At 53.5% G+C, this 16145-nt stretch overlaps 1 protein-coding gene across 6 annotated transcripts in view; it reads right to left on the reverse strand.

The window, feature by feature from the left end:
* The window catches only part of LOC133341462 (ras guanyl-releasing protein 3-like), a 96668-nt gene that overhangs the window by 41894 nt on the left and 38629 nt on the right, over positions 1–16145 (reverse strand). The window contains exon 1 of one of the 6 annotated variants that reach the window (XM_061550115.1): positions 8319–8455. The exons of 3 other annotated variants lie outside the window; for them this stretch is intronic. In XM_061550115.1, the coding sequence (XP_061406099.1) occupies positions 8319–8347 (29 nt within the window). In that variant the 5' untranslated portion in view covers positions 8348–8455. Of the gene's footprint in view, positions 1–8318; positions 8456–16145 lie in introns of those variants that run through there. 2 more of the 6 variants (XM_061550117.1, XM_061550121.1) reach the window with 2 other exon arrangements.

The following is a 16145-nucleotide window of genomic DNA, read 5'->3' on the forward strand; positions in this document are numbered from 1 at the left end:
GCGCTCTTGAGAAAATGTCGATCATTTGTCATAACCATCCCCCCCGCTCCCCCTTTCGGTGAGTTAAACCCAAGGCTGTAGCCATGGAGTCAACATTGGAGGGGACCAAATCTTCCAGGGTGTCTGGGGGTCCCAACTGCGAAAAATATCTAAATTTGAAAACTCCTTTCCTGCCTAAAATATTAAAAAATTCACTAACACATGGGATGGACTTTTTTTTACAATCATGTCGAATAGTGTATTGTATTACATTGCTCTGTTTGAACTTTTTTTTATCATTTCTAGTTTCATTGTATGTAATGGCAGAGATTAAGAATGAATAAAGTACAACCATAACCACAATCATATAAACAGAAATCTATGCATTGATTTATATGAAGACAAGTCCAGATATTGTGGCCAAGGTATAGCAAATTGTTTTTTTTATTTCCATAGCATAGCAAAACAAATTTATAGCAATATATTGGGGGGGGGGACATTTTGAGCAAATTTGAATATTGGGGAGGGGGGGGCACATCCCCCCCCTCCCCAATATGTGCCCCCCTCCCTCCCCAATATATATGAAATTACGGCCTCAGATAAACCTCACGCGGCGTGGCGGGCGGCACCGGCCTGTTGCAAGCGGACGTGCTGCCCTCCTCGTCATCTCGAAAACGTGGAAGCAAACGCCACCGGCTCGACACCTCAACTGCGAATTTCCATTTCCAATTCTCTCCCCCCCCCCCCCCCCCCCCCCCGTAGGCAGGAAAATAAAAAAACCCTAAACAGACTGCCGACTCCGCCGCAGCCGCCGCGGCTCTGGTCGCATTGGGGGCCCGTGTCTGACCAGTGGGGGGAATCCGCGTGCGAGCGCTTCGATCATGGACATCACAGCAGCAGCAGCAGCGGCAGCGCATCACACCGCGCACAAGCCGCTCTGGCTACGAGCCATCGGTTGTACTCGCTGGGAACGGCAAAATTCCCGAAACAGCGCCCCATTGTTGACTCCCACGCCGAGCCACCGGAGTTCCACAACACGGAGACAACACGGAGACAACACGGAGACAACACAGAGACAACAGAGACAACACGGAGACAACACGGAGACAGCACGGAGACAACAGAGACAACACGGAGACAACACGGAGACAACAGAGACAACACGGAGAACACACAGAGACAACACGGAGACAACACGGAGACAACACAGAGACAACAGAGACAACACGGAGAACACACAGAGACAACACGGAGACAACACGGAGACAACAGAGACAACACGGAGAACACACAGAGACAACACGGAGACACTCGCAGGAGCGCCCAGCTTCGGCGTTTCAGGAAACGTACAGCTGCTGTGATGCTGTGCTGCCCTGCTGCTGCTGCTTCTGCCCTGCTGCTGCTGTGCTGCTAAGCTGTGCTGCGCTGCTACACTTCTTCTATGACGCGCTGCTACGCGGCTGCTATGCTGCCCTGCTGCTGCTATGCTGCCCTGCTGCTGCTATGCTGCCCTGCTGCTCCCGCTGCCACGTTGTCTCGCGGAACAGACGTCGGGGGCGCCCGACACGACAGCCGGCACGCGGCGCGCGCCTGCATCCCCTCGTGTTCCATCCACTGCTGGATGAGCGCTTGTCTCGCACCGGTCAGTGCGGGTTCGTGAAGGCGTCCGGGGAGCATAGACGTGGCCGCACAGTGCAGTACAACGATGGACGCCTGCTCCCCACGTGATAGTGACCTATCACAACGACGCCTCCTACACAGCAGGTGCCCATCCGAGTATTAACCAGGCTCAACTCAGCTTCGCTTCCGAGATCTGAAATTGACGGGGGAGTGGTGGCACAGTGGTTCGCGCACCGCACGCTTTGAACCCGTTGGGATGGGTTTGATTCACGGCCACGGCTAACATCAGTGGCGATTGATATCCGAACGAGTCATCGGCCCCCCAGCCTCCCCACTTCATCAATCCGCACTGACCGGCGTGGTGAAGTATGGTCGACCAACCTCCCCACCCTCACAAGACCAAAACAGCTTGGGGGAGGCCCTTCATCCAGCAGTGGATTGACATACCGTGCCCACCACGCCACCACGAGCAGTGCAGGCGATTGCACGTGGCGTACGCGGCGCTGTCAATCAAGATCACGTGAGCGTGACGCACACATTCCCAGGGTTCTAGAGATGATCCGGCGATGCTGCTGCTGCTGCGTTGGCAGTGGTGCGCAAGCACGATCAATATAGCAACACGTTTGTCAATAGAGCTGATGTGCTCTGACTTAACGAATGAATAAATACATCACCCTCATTGGCTTGCTGTGAAGAAGGGTCATTGCCAGAAACGTCTCCTGTTACATGGTATTCCTTCTAAGGCCACAGTGTTGTTGACGAACGGTGGAGAGATGTTAACGACTTCGCCTTGTATATAGGAGGTCGTGGGGTTCCATAAATGAATAAATAAATAGCACTCATTTATGTGCGTTGACGAAGGGCCATGGCCCAAAACTAAAATAAAAACAAATGTTTACCAGCTAAGGCCCACTGAGCTATGCAGCTTATTTGCAGAAGCGACCTGGCCACAAATGATAGCTCAACAAAGTGGCTTGTCATTATGTGGACATTTAAATCAGCCAAATACTCCAAAGGCATGTTTCTAAATGTCACCTATTTCAATGATTCATTTTAAGGCCACAGTGTTATTGACGAATGCGTTGAGGCTTTTTTTACATACATTCCCATAAACAAGCTCCCATCATCCGGCCGAGTGGCTCAGATGTAGGACGGCTCGTGTTCTGGAGTCACAAAATGAGTTCAAATCGGCCCACCACCATCATCATCACCCGTCCCTCCCGGGCGTGATAAAATAACCACCACTTTGCGGTGAAGTCGACAGCGCTTGACTTGCGTAGAGAGACTCGCCCCCACCATCGGAATGTGGAATCCCCACCACCGCACTCACTCGAGGCTAGAAGTGAGGAGGCGAGCACACAGCACGCGCTCGCTCGACACGAGGAATCACGTTGGCCCTTTTATTACTCTAAAGCGGCGAGTGGGCAGTCGGAGGCAGTCGCCCCCCAACAACAACAACAACAACAACGGAGGGACAGACGAGCGACGCTCACAACAACGAGTGGCTAAAACGCAACAAGTTGGCACGGCAGGGAGCACGGCTGATGCATCGGCCACTCATCTTCGTTAGGCAACGCATGGCATCTGCAGGGTCTATCCCGTGACCTCCTGCCAGCGAGCCTTCGACACATCACGCGGCCTAAAAGCGCATCTAGCCTGTGGTGACATCACCGCCACTTCGTGGCAAACGGCGGTTGTTGTTGTGACCTGCAGTGTGGTGAGTGTGTGCATGAGTTAGTGAGTGGGTGTGTTGTTGTGACCTGCAGTGTGGTGAGTGTGTGCATGAGTTAGTGAGTGGGTGTGTTGTTGTGACCTGCAGTGTGGTGAGTGGGTGCATGAGTTAGTGAGTGGGTGTATTGTTGTGACCTGCAGTGTGGTGAGTGGGTGCATGAGTTAGTGAGTGGGTGTATTGTTGTGACCTGCAGTGTGGTGAGTGGGTGCATGAGTTAGTGAGTGGGTGTATTGTTGTGACCTGCAGTGTGGTGAGTGGGTGCATGAGTTAGTGAGTGGGTGTATTGTTGTGACCTGCAGTGTGGTGAGTGTGTGCATGAGTTAGTGAGTGTGTGTATTGTTGTGACCTGCAGTGTAGTGAGTGGATGCATGAGTTAGTGAGTGGGTGTATTGTTGTGACCTGCAGTGTGGTGAGTGGGTGCATGAGTTAGTGAGTGGGTGTATTGTTGTGACCTGCAGTGTGGTGAGTGGGTGCATGAGTTAGTGAGTGGGTGTGTTGTTGTGACCTGCAGTGTGGTGAGTGGGTGCATGAGTTAGTGAGTGGGTGTATTGTTGTGACCTGCAGTGTGGTGAGTGTGTGCATGAGTTAGTGAGTGGGTGTGTTGTTGTGACCTGCAGTGTGGTGAGTGAGTGCATGAGTTAGTGAGTGGGTGTGTTGTTGTGACCTGCAGTGTGGTGAGTGTGTGCATGAGTTAGTGAGTGGGTGTGTTGTTGTGACCTGCAGTGTGGTGAGTGGGTGCATGAGTTAGTGAGTGGGTGTATTGTTGTGACCTACAGTGTGGTGAGTGGATGCATGAGTTAGTGAGTGGGTGTGTTGTTGTGACCTGCAGTGTGGTGAGTGGGTGCATGAGTTAGTGAGTGGGTGTGTTGTTGTGACCTGCAGTGTGGTGAGTGGGTGCATGAGTTAGTGAGTGGGTGTGTTGTTGTGACCTACAGTGTGGTGAGTGGGTGCATGAGTTAGTGAGTGGGTGTATTGTTGTGACCTGCAGTGTGGTGAGTGGATGCATGAGTTAGTGAGTGGGTGTATTGTTGTGACCTACAGTGTGGTGAGTGGATGCATGAGTTAGTGAGTGGGTGTATTGTTGTGACCTGCAGTGTGGTGAGTGGATGCATGAGTTAGTGAGTGGGTGTATTGTTGTGACCTACAGTGTGGTGAGTGTGTGCATGAGTTAGTGAGTGGGTGTATTGTTGTGACCTGCAGTGTGGTGAGTGGATGCATGAGTTAGTGAGTGGGTGTATTGTTGTGACCTACAGTGTGGTGAGTGTGTGCATGAGTTAGTGAGTGGGTGTATTGTTGTGACCTGCAGTGTGGTGAGTGTGTGCATGAGTTAGTGAGTGGGTGTATTGTTGTGACCTACAGTGTGGTGAGTGGATGCATGAGTTAGTGAGTGGGTGTGTTGTTGTGACCTGCAGTGTGGTGAGTGTGTGCATGAGTTAGTGAGTGGGTGTGTTGTTGTGACCTACAGTGTGGTGAGTGGGTGCATGAGTTAGTGAGTGGGTGTATTGTTGTGACCTGCAGTGTGGTGAGTGGGTGCATGAGTTAGTGAGTGGGTGTATTGTTGTGACCTGCAGTGTGGTGAGTGGGTGCATGAGTTAGTGAGTGGGTGTATTGTTGTGACCTGCAGTGTGGTGAGTGGATGCATGAGTTAGTGAGTGGGTGTATTGTTGTGACCTACAGTGTGGTGAGTGGATGCATGAGTTAGTGAGTGGGTGTATTGTTGTGACCTGCAGTGTGGTGAGTGGATGCATGAGTTAGTGAGTGGGTGTATTGTTGTGACCTACAGTGTGGTGAGTGTGTGCATGAGTTAGTGAGTGGGTGTATTGTTGTGACCTGCAGTGTGGTGAGTGGATGCATGAGTTAGTGAGTGGGTGTATTGTTGTGACCTACAGTGTGGTGAGTGTGTGCATGAGTTAGTGAGTGGGTGTATTGTTGTGACCTGCAGTGTGGTGAGTGGGTGCATGAGTTAGTGAGTGGGTGTGTTGTTGTGACCTGCAGTGTGGTGAGTGGGTGCATGAGTTAGTGAGTGGGTGTATTGTTGTGACCTGCAGTGTGGTGAGTGGATGCATGAGTTAGTGAGTGGGTGTATTGTTGTGACCTACAGTGTGGTGAGTGTGTGCATGAGTTAGTGAGTGGGTGTATTGTTGTGACCTGCAGTGTGGTGAGTGGATGCATGAGTTAGTGAGTGGGTGTATTGTTGTGACCTGCAGTGTGGTGAGTGGGTGCATGAGTTAGTGAGTGGGTGTATTGTTGTGACCTACAGTGTGGTGAGTGTGTGCATGAGTTAGTGAGTGGGTGTATTGTTGTGACCTGCAGTGTGGTGAGTGGATGCATGAGTTAGTGAGTGGGTGTATTGTTGTGACCTGCAGTGTGGTGAGTGGGTGCATGAGTTAGTGAGTGGGTGTATTGTTGTGACCTACAGTGTGGTGAGTGTGTGCATGAGTTAGTGAGTGGGTGTATTGTTGTGACCTGCAGTGTGGTGAGTGGATGCATGAGTTAGTGAGTGGGTGTATTGTTGTGACCTGCAGTGTGGTGAGTGGGTGCATGAGTTAGTGAGTGGGTGTATTGTTGTGACCTACAGTGTGGTGAGTGTGTGCATGAGTTAGTGAGTGGGTGTATTGTTGTGACCTGCAGTGTGGTGAGTGGGTGCATGAGTTAGTGAGTGGGTGTATTGTTGTGACCTGCAGTGTGGTGAGTGGGTGCATGAGTTAGTGAGTGGGTGTATTGTTGTGACCTACAGTGTGGTGAGTGTGTGCATGAGTTAGTGAGTGGGTGAGTGTGTTTATGTGACCTGCAGTGTGGTGAGTGGGTGCCTGAGTTAGTGAGTGGGTGAGTGTGTGTATTGTTGTGACCTGCAGTGTGGTGAGTGGGTGCATGAGTTAGTGAGTGGGTGTATTGTTGTGACCTGCAGTGTGGTGAGTGGGTGCATGAGTTAGTGAGTGGGTGAGTGGGTGTATTGTTGTGACCTGCAGTGTGGTGAGTGAGTGCATGAGTTAGTGAGTGGGTGTATTGTTGTGACCTGCAGTGTGGTGAGTGGGTGCATGAGTTAGTGAATGGGTGAGTGTGTTTATGTGACCTTCAGTGTGAGTGGGTGAGTTCATTGTTGTGACCTGCAGTGTGGTGATTAAGTGGGTGAGTGGGTGTCTTGTTATGATTTGCAGTGTGGCGAGTGGGTGAGTTATTGAGTGAGTGAGTGTGTTTACGTGACCTGCAATTTGAGTGGGTTAGTAGGTGTATTGTTGTGATCTGCAGTGTGGTGAGTGAGTTAGTGAGTGTGTTTACGTGACCTCCACAGTGTGATTGGATGGATGGGTGAGTGGTTGTGAGTGGGTGTATTGTTGTGACCTGGAGTTTGATGAGTGGGTGAGTCAGTCAGTGAGTGTGTGTGTTTACGTGACCTGCAGTGTGGTGATTGAGTGGGTGTCTTGTTGTGACCTACAGTGTGTTGCTGGTGGTGGTTGAACACAGTGGATGAGCAGAAACAGGCAGTGGCTTGCTCGGACCGAGTCCTCCACCCGCGTTGAATCGCTCTCCCCCTCATCCAGATTCGTGCCTCGCGTGTACAGCTCTCGTTAAGCTCACATTAATTGGGGGCTTATTGCCTCTCATCGAATCGCACGCGGCATGCGTCCGATCTCGTTATTATCTCACAAGCTAAGCCGAGTTTTAGCCTGGATAGTACTTGGAAGAAAAAAAACACTCAACACATTCCGTGTCAATAGCACTTTGGTCTTCCAAAGGAGGACACATTTATCATTTGGCGACGTACTGGACATAAGGGCTGCGTATCCACAGGCAAGGTGTGTTGCGATGTATACATCAACAACACAAATCAATAGGAACATTGCAAAGCGACTATCATTCTGAATGTTCGTACTACAACGTTTCCCGAGGCGCATGTTGCCACCAGCATGGAAGAGAAGGCCAAATATCCTCGACAATCTAGAGGGGCCTTCGAGCTCTCTCGCTCTCTCTCTCGTGGAATCCCTTCCGCCATCAGTGGCGCGAGCCCAGTCATTGCGGCGCTGCGCCGTTGCCTTTTCCGTCAAACTTTAAAAATCAACGCGAGGCTGACCTCATTTATGCAACGAGCGTAAACGACGCTGCCTACTTCTGAGACGCGAACTCCTTTAATCTCGCCACGCAACGACCTCGCGCTCGCCGCGCCACGCACTTGCTTCACGTCGCCGCTGGCGTTTTAGGCGGAGCGGTGGCCCCGCTCGCCGTGAGCCCAGCCAGCGGCTAACATCAGTGGCGAGCGATGGCTAAAGCGGCCCTCGGTGGAGTATGGTCGAGCAACCGTCAGGACCGGCAACACCGATACTGGAGACCTTCATCCAGCAGTTGATACACTCAAGCCACGTGACGAGTCCAAGCACACAGGCAGCACGTGCGGGACCTGGGGTGGTGATGCCCTCTCACTCCCAGCTCTCTTAACCACCCAGCTGCCCCTCTCCTTCCCAGCTGCCCTCTCCCACCCCAGCTGCACTCCCACCCCAGCTGCACTCTCACTCTCAGCTCTCCTCTCACTCCCAGCTCTCCTCTCTCACCACCCCAGCTCTCCTCTCTCACCCCAGCTCACCTCTCTCACCACCCCAGCTCTCCTCTCTCACCCCAGCTCCCCTCTCTCACCACCCCAGCTCTCCTCTCTCACCCTCAGCTCCCCTCTCTCACCACCCCAGCTCTCCTCTCTCACCCCAACTCCTCTCTCTCACCACCCCAGCTCCCCTCTCTCACCCCAGCTCCCCTCTCTCACCACCCCAGCTGCCCTCTCTCACCACCCCAGCTCCCCTCTCTCTCACCCCAGCTGCCCTCTCTCACCACCCCAGCTGCCCTCTCTCACCCCAGCTCCCCTCTCTCACCACCCCAGCTGCCCTCTCTCACCACCCCAGCTCCCCTCTCTCACCCCAGCTCCCCTCTCTCACCACCCCAGCTGCCCTCTCTCACCACCCCAGCTCCCCTCTCTCACCACCCCAGCTGCCCGCCTCACCCGTTCGCGTTGCACCCCAATTCGTCCATGGCAGGCGAGAGCGGACGAGCGGACGAGCGAGCGAGCGCGCGGGGTGGAACCTGCGCCTGGCCGCCAGGCGACTTCTCAATTCCACCTCCTCCAACTCGGCGGCGAGCGGCGTGAAGACAGCGGCGGGCGAGAGGAGCAGCAGGAGGAGGAGGTGATGGGTGTTGTGGCTGGGTGGGTGGGTGGTTGGTAAGAGAGGGGTGCTGAGGGGGGGGTGATACGCTGGGGGGGGGGCTCTGGGTTGTGTGAGGGAGACGGCTTTGTAGTCACAGGACGACTGCGAGAAGAGGCGTCACCCCCGGCAGAGCCGCGAACATCAAAACGTGGAACTGTTCCTCCCCCCCCTACCCCGAAACCCGCTCCACTAACCCCCCTTACACCCCCTAATCCCCCCTCCCTCTAACCCCCCCACTCGCCCTAACCCCCCCGCTCCCCCTAACCCCCCTTACACCCCCTAATCCCCCCTCCCTCTAACCCCCCCCCACTCGCCCTAACCCCCCCGCTCCCCCTAACCCCCCCCCCCTTCCCGCTAACTCCTTTCTCCCCCTATCCCCCCTCCCCTTATCCCCCTCCCTCCCCCTGACCCCCCCCCCCCTCTCTCCCCCTAACTTCCCCTCCCCTTAATTCTCCTCCCCCCCTAACCCCCACCCCCGCCGGCTGGGGCTGGGAAACGCTTGCAAAACCTCGCTCCGGGCCACAGAAAGAGTCGTGGTGGCCCCCTCGTTGAGAGGGGAGGGGGGAGCTCCCAGCCGTCACCTCGGGCAGAAGAAAGACCCCACCCACCACCAGCACCAGTGTAGCCTTAACAGACTGTCGGGGCAAGTGCTGTCAGCGAGTAGCACCTATGAAGGCCGGAACGGCACTTGAGAGGCTGGGTGGCCAGCACCACACCCGGCTGCCTTTGTCTCCCCAGTGGCGATATTCACTCGACACCGCACCAGCTGCTCTTTGAGGCTGAGTCGACCTAGGGGAGGCCCAGGACCAGTTCAGATAATCGTCGCTGGTGTTGGTGGCTGTTAGCGGGAATCGAACTCGGGTCGCCGGTGTTGGTATCGCAGCGCGCTAACCGCTGCGCCACCACTCCCCACGCCGCCACCACCACCACCAGACTCCACTGACACCACCACGCGGACCGCTCCACCTCTCTTGCTTTGTCACAGCCGTGCCACGCCGCGCGCGTTCTCCGAGGCTACAAACCAACTCAGGAGATGAATGGAAGGCGGGGGGGGACTGTACACATCGTCTCCTTGCTAACGGTGTTGTTCGTCTAATTGTGCGGCGAGTGATGCTGTTCTTTAATCGCGGGCGTTGTTGTTAGACGATTTGAAGTGCGCGTGATTTTGTGTTGAAAATATCTATTTTTTTGAGTGTGAAAATATATATTCTATAAACTGTAACAACTATTTTATTTTACCAGCTAAGGCCCACTGATCTATTTAGCTCTTTTTCAGAATTGACCCGGCCACAAATGATAGCTCAACGAAGTGGCTTATCACGTGGAAATGTATTGCAGCCAATAAACTCTAAACGCGTGTTTCTAAATGTGGGAGGGAAACCGGAGGACCCGGAGAAAAATCCACGCGAGCACGGGAAAGAACACGCAAACTCCAAATGTACAGCCTGCGCCAGGGTCGGGATCGAACCCACGGCCTCCACTATACCAGGCGAGGTAGTTAACATCTCACCACTGTAGCGCCCATTCGTATATACGTGCAGTATTATTTTACCACAAACGAACAACACTATCTTGCTGATCTCATCAAAGAGCATAAACCATCACGCTAACTCATCCTCGCAGCGGCTCTTGGCTCGCTGTCGAGTAAAGACGGCCACTGCATCACGCGCTTTCAGATGCGCTTCTGCGGCCGTCTGGAATGTTCTTACGATAATTGGAAATCACTGGAGCTATGCACTTTGAAATCTAGATTGAAAACGAATTCCTTTAGAACTGCTTTTGGTGTTTAGTTTGTTGTCCTTCCCGGAACTTCCGATTCGCATGGTTGGCTAGGTACGGTGGGAAAGAAATTCAACATATATACATTATTTATATATATATCGGTCACGTAATTGACGGTCAGAACGGAGTGGGAGCCGAGGAATGGAATGCGTCCTAGAGGGCACGCCCACCGCGGAGATGGAGCGGTGGAATCAATTCCATGCGCAGGCGCTGTGAGCGGATTGTTCCATCGCAGGATTGTGAGAGATGGCTACGGCTTGGATGGGCGACGACTTCATCCAGCAGTGGATGGACCATGGATCATGATGACGATAATCACCAAACTTTACAGCATTGCCGGGTGGAGCGGCGGCGCAGTGGTTAGCGCACTGCTCTACGAACCCAGACGGCGGCACGGCTGACCCATCGGCAGCAGTGGCGAGTGATATCCGATCTGGTCCGCGACCTCCACCGCACCCCCCGCCGTGTGACCATACTTCACCGCCGGCGTGGTGAAGAAAGGTATGGCCAAACGACTCCCATGCCGGAGAGGCAACAGTGGCCGATAGGCAGAGGCCAACGCAGATGAGCGAGTGGCACGGGTGGCTGCGCAACGGTCCCCGTCGACGATGGGGCAACGGCCGAGACGAGTCTGCACAGCGCCCTGTGGCTTCGAGAGAGAGGGCCCATTTATTTATTTGCCAACAGGAAAACACATTTCGCACACCTCCCACCCCCCTCCCGAGCAAGACCACTTGTCACGGGGAGAAGTGCGCATTCGGGTTCTAAATTTGATGCTCGAGGAAAACAAATATCCATAAATATGGACGAGTTGCCTCGCCCGTCGTCAGCTTCAGTTTAAACGTCGACGTGTCCCCTCGTGTTCTCTCCACGGCAGCTAACAGGGTGGGGGGGGGGGTGATTGAGAGGGGGGGGGGGGTCCCCGGGGGGGGGGTCCCCTTTCCCGTCAAGCAACCTCAGCAACACGACCCCCACTTGGTTGCACGTGCACACATACAGTCAATAATCCACTGCTGGATTATAGCACCCCCCCCCAACCCGCTCGCAGTGGGTGTGGGGGTCGTGGCGTTGATATACAGGCTGCATGCTCTAAGAAACGGATTCGCGCGCAGTAAAAAATATTGTTGTACGGTACTCCTATGCTCCCGCGTCTATCTTACGCTCCCCAGCTTCACCAACCGAGGTTACAACAGAGTGGTGAAGTATGGTCAAATAACCCCCCCCCCCCCCGGCAAGGATCCTAGTTACGCAAAGGGCACTGCTGCCATATTCAGGGTGCGTCCGCAGGTCTCGTAATAATGTGACAACAGCGGTCGAATTGAGGGATTGTCACGATCAGGGTCGCGATCGCGTTCACATGAGTGTGATCTGTCTTTACAGCAACGACAACCACTCAACGCGTTCGTCAATAGCACCGTGTGGGCTTTAAAGTAAAAAAATAAATACGTGTAATGGCCCCTTCTTCATAGCGCTGATTTATTTGTTTTGAAGAAGGGCCGTTGTCCGAAACATCGTCTATTATTATTTCCCCTTCAAAGCCACACACACACACGGTGTGAATGACCAACGTGTTGAGTGTTGTTGTTAGTTGCGGCTGTCCAGCACTGCCAATGCAGCAGCATCACCATATCGTGCATTTGTCTCTTTTACAATCAGAGGAAACAAGAAGATACTCGGTGTAGTCGGCACTTTGCTTCGTTCATCATTTCGGTTTTTTAAATGCTTTGCTTAATGTAAATGAAAGATTTCACAAAAGACTTCACGTTCTGCTCTCCTTACCCATCTCTCTCTACCCCCCTCTCTGCCCCCCCCTCTCTCTCTCTCCCCGCTGATGTTGAATGACAATAATAGTCATTAATAAAATTCCAAATGTATAATGCGCATTTCATCCTAGGATCCCAATGAGCAATGCATGCAGAGTAGGAAACAAAAACAGAACCAGGGCAACCGACCAAACTAATGATGGAAGGCTCAGTTTAAAGAGATGGGGGCTTTTTCAAGTGGCGAGGCGTTCCACAGCTTCCGTGTGTCGCGCTAACAAAAGCGCCTCTCGAGGCTGCTAAGTTTGGCGTGAGCCCCCCACCCCCCCCTCTTTTCTTTGCACGCAACAGCCAAGGGAATCTTATGCACATCGTTGATGGGCCTTAACGTAAACCCGTGGGAGTCCGTGCGAACGTTGAACTATGTAGACGACGGTGCTAATCGGACGAGGAGGAACGGCGAGATGGCACACCCCTCTCTCTCGGTGTCTGTTCTCTGCTAAAGCCCCCTCGCTGTGGGCAGCAGCGAGACCTCGGTGTTGCCCTACCGGAGCTCCTGAACCACATTTGCAGGCACGCGCAAGACCAGACTGGAACCAACCGCATCGATTCAGACACTCTGCGAGGTGACGACACGGGCGGAACTACACACTTCCCCATGGCGGGGTGGGGTGGTGGGGGGCGGTCACGGAACGCCACACTTTTTCAATAGGTTCCCAAGATTAAAATAAATTAAAAATAAATATTCACTGTATTTTCTCGGGTAAATATCATACAAGACCAAGTTGTCGAGGTCTCAAGGGGGTGGAGGCGGTGGTGGGGAGAACGGCTCCCACCACCGAGCCTCCTTGGATCTGCCACTTCAAGGTCGCAGATCCAAGAGCAGAAGAATCGTTAGTTATCGAAGCATACTAACAATAAAAATAACAATTTTTATTTTTAACTCACCGCCGCACGGTGTACGCTCGCTCTAGAAGAGAGAGAGGGGGGGGGGGCAGGGGACGACTCAGAAGCACGAGGAGGAGGAACCACAGACGAGCGACAAAGGCAGCAGCCCGGGCGGCGAGGAGACGGCGCCACCAACAAATTGGCCCGAGCTCTGCGCTCCTCTGTGTTGGAAGGTGTTTCCTTGCCAATGAATGACGAGTGCTTGCATGCGACGGGGACAAAAAAACGGAGCGCCCGGTGAAAAACCCACGCGTGCAAGGGAGAAACGCTCGATCTCACACTTACGGAAGCACGTGGCGTTACACACTTTTGCTGCACCACCTCTTTGCACGCCAGGGTATGGGAACCGCCCTGACGCCCGCGGGGAGGGGATTTACGCGACGTTCGCGCGGTGATCCACCAACCCTCGCTGCTGCCTCCACGGTGATGGATTTCCAGGCAGCCACCGCGGCCACCACCACCGCCACGGCCACCACCACCACGGCCACCACCACGGCCACCATGGCCACCACCACCACCACGGCCACCACCGCGGCCACCACGGCCACTACCACGGCCACCACCACAGCCACCACCACCACCACGGCTACCACCACCACCACCACGGCCACCACCACCACCACGGCCACCACCACGGCCACCACCACCACGGCCACCACCACGGCCACCACCACGGCCACCACCACCACCACGGCCACCACCACGGCCACCACCACCACCACGGCCACCACAACGGCCACCACCACCACCACCGCCGCCGCATTAATCGACGCGTCGTTCCAACTGTTCATTTGCGTACAAGCCTGAGTGCCCCCACGCATTCCTGAGCGTCGCGAGCAACAGCACGCGTGGTTGGAGACAAGATACCGCAAGCATCTGCCGGTCGCCCACGCCGATGTCACCGCGCACATTCGTACCGGGAAACTGCGCCGCAGCCTCGTGAGGATGACGATCGTCGACTTGACAGCGACGCTCCTCACCCCCCTGCCCCCACAACGACCCCTTGCTGGTACTGCTCTCATCTTGGAATAAGTCACTCGCTCGTTTCTTAAACATGCTCCACGCCAACGCGAATCGCACCCACAGCCGATCGATCTGCACTGGAAGAGCCCCGCTGAAGCCAACGAAGCTCGTTTTTTTCAGAGGGAAACGGTGGAAATTGCAGGGCACCGTAGGCAGGGGCACTGGGACTTGGTCAGGTTCCAAGTTTCGAAAAAAAGTGACCGGATGTTCCCTTAGAGATCAATTAAAACATATTCGACACCCCAGTGCCAATTGATTGATCCTTAGGTATCACTTACTCCCCCTCCGCCGCCCTCCCCCTGAGATGGATTCCGCGTGCTCCTGCAGACCCCACGACACAGTGTTCACAGTGGACTTTTCCCCGATGTCTAAAAATACCGTCGAGAACCCCATTTCAGATCAAATTCACGGTTTCCAATGACACGACCGTGTACCCATCGCAGTTAATTTTCTTCCCGCATGTGAGTTATTTAACGCAGTGGTTGTGATGTTTGCTGATGATGTTCACTTTTCTATATCGCGCCGTCCATAAAAATGTGCATCTCACGATCGCTGAGGAACTACAGATGAGCTAGAAGGCAGCGGCATCAATTGTCAAAACCCTGCAGCCCTCCATATATATATTCAGATCTTTGCAACCGATGATCATTTTTTTATATGCGTGGAAGGAAACCGGAGCATTCAGATCAAAGTTGCGCGTGCGAGGGAGCAACACTCGATCCCATACAGAAGGGACAGATTATATTATTCCGCACTTTTCTGGACCACTCTCTCCTTGCGGGCCAGGGTACAGTTCCTCCTTGACGCCCACCGGATCTGTGCGGCAATACACCAACCCTCGCTACTGCTGCTGCTGCCACAGTGTTGGATTACAGGCAGTCGCGTGCAGCGCAGCCACCACCACCACCACCGCCGCCACCCGGCTAAACCCGTGGGTTCCTAACCCGATGGCTCCTGGGTCACTTGTGGTCCCCAAGGCCCGTGGGAAGTGGTTCCGTTGAACCGTTACAGTTACGAGTTGTGCCACAAGACGCCATCGCTATTAATGCACGAGCGGCTCTTAAAACGATGCTGAGGATTGACGGTCCGCAGGCCCAGAAACTACGATTGAACTTTAATTATTTTGACTTAAGCTTTCGCGACTGCAGAAATTAATATTATTTGGGTCTTTTGGTGAAGTCACGTAGATAAAGTGAAAAAATAGTTATATTTCTAAAAAATAATAACAATAAAATAATCAAAATGGGTCACACTCTTGTAGACTGCATTAGTGATAGTGCTGTATGTTGCTGGCCGCTTGATGTTGTCGGCCTTTGGGCCCTCTGCTCAGCAACCGTGTTTAATGCATCTAGATATATATATAGTTTCCACGCACGTTCAAACTAATCATTTCTTACTAAACCCATCGGCCACACAGCCTTCTGGGCACCTTACCTGCCAACACCTGGCAAGTGTCAGCAGCGCCTAATTCAAGCCCACCCAGACACAGCTGATGAGACACTGGATGTCGCAAATGTGGTTAAAGACGGATCGTCTGCTTGTCTCTCTCTCTATTTACCTGCAAGCGCACCCGGGGGCATGTATGTAAGTACCGTACGTAAGTTGCACTTTCTTTCGCACCGTACGTAGCCAACCATGCTCGCTCGGGCCTCCCGAGTTGGGCCCCAACCCAGCAAGGAGCCCAGCATCCCTCTAACCCTCCACGGCCACCACCTAGGGGCCGTATTACTCAATAGGCACAGCAGGCACTATGCCTCGGGCCTCCGAAAACAAAGGGCCTACGAAAAAAAAACAGTTTTTTTGTTTGTATGTATGACAATTTTTTTTTATCACGATATCTTCATACAATATATGTAGACTTACCTTTTTTCTCTCAATAATTACAAATTAAATCTGCTTATCTGCGGAACACAGTACGCTCCCATAGAATTAGGGCACGGGCTAACTAATATGATGAGCGTGTCAGCAGTAATGACATCTGTCCAGCGGCTGGGCGAAGTTATCGCGTGCGAAACAAGCGGAGTAACAGTGGCGGTAGTTACGTGCAGTAGCAGCAGCATTATCAATTGTTGTAAAGTTATCACTGAAGTCCTATGAAACAGAAGCGCCTAG

The sequence above is a fragment of the Lethenteron reissneri genome, chromosome 11 (genome assembly GCF_015708825.2).
Source record: "Lethenteron reissneri isolate LAM-NWPU_2019-01 chromosome 11, ASM1570882v1, whole genome shotgun sequence".
Classification (NCBI taxonomy): Eukaryota; Metazoa; Chordata; class Hyperoartia; order Petromyzontiformes; family Petromyzontidae; genus Lethenteron; species Lethenteron reissneri.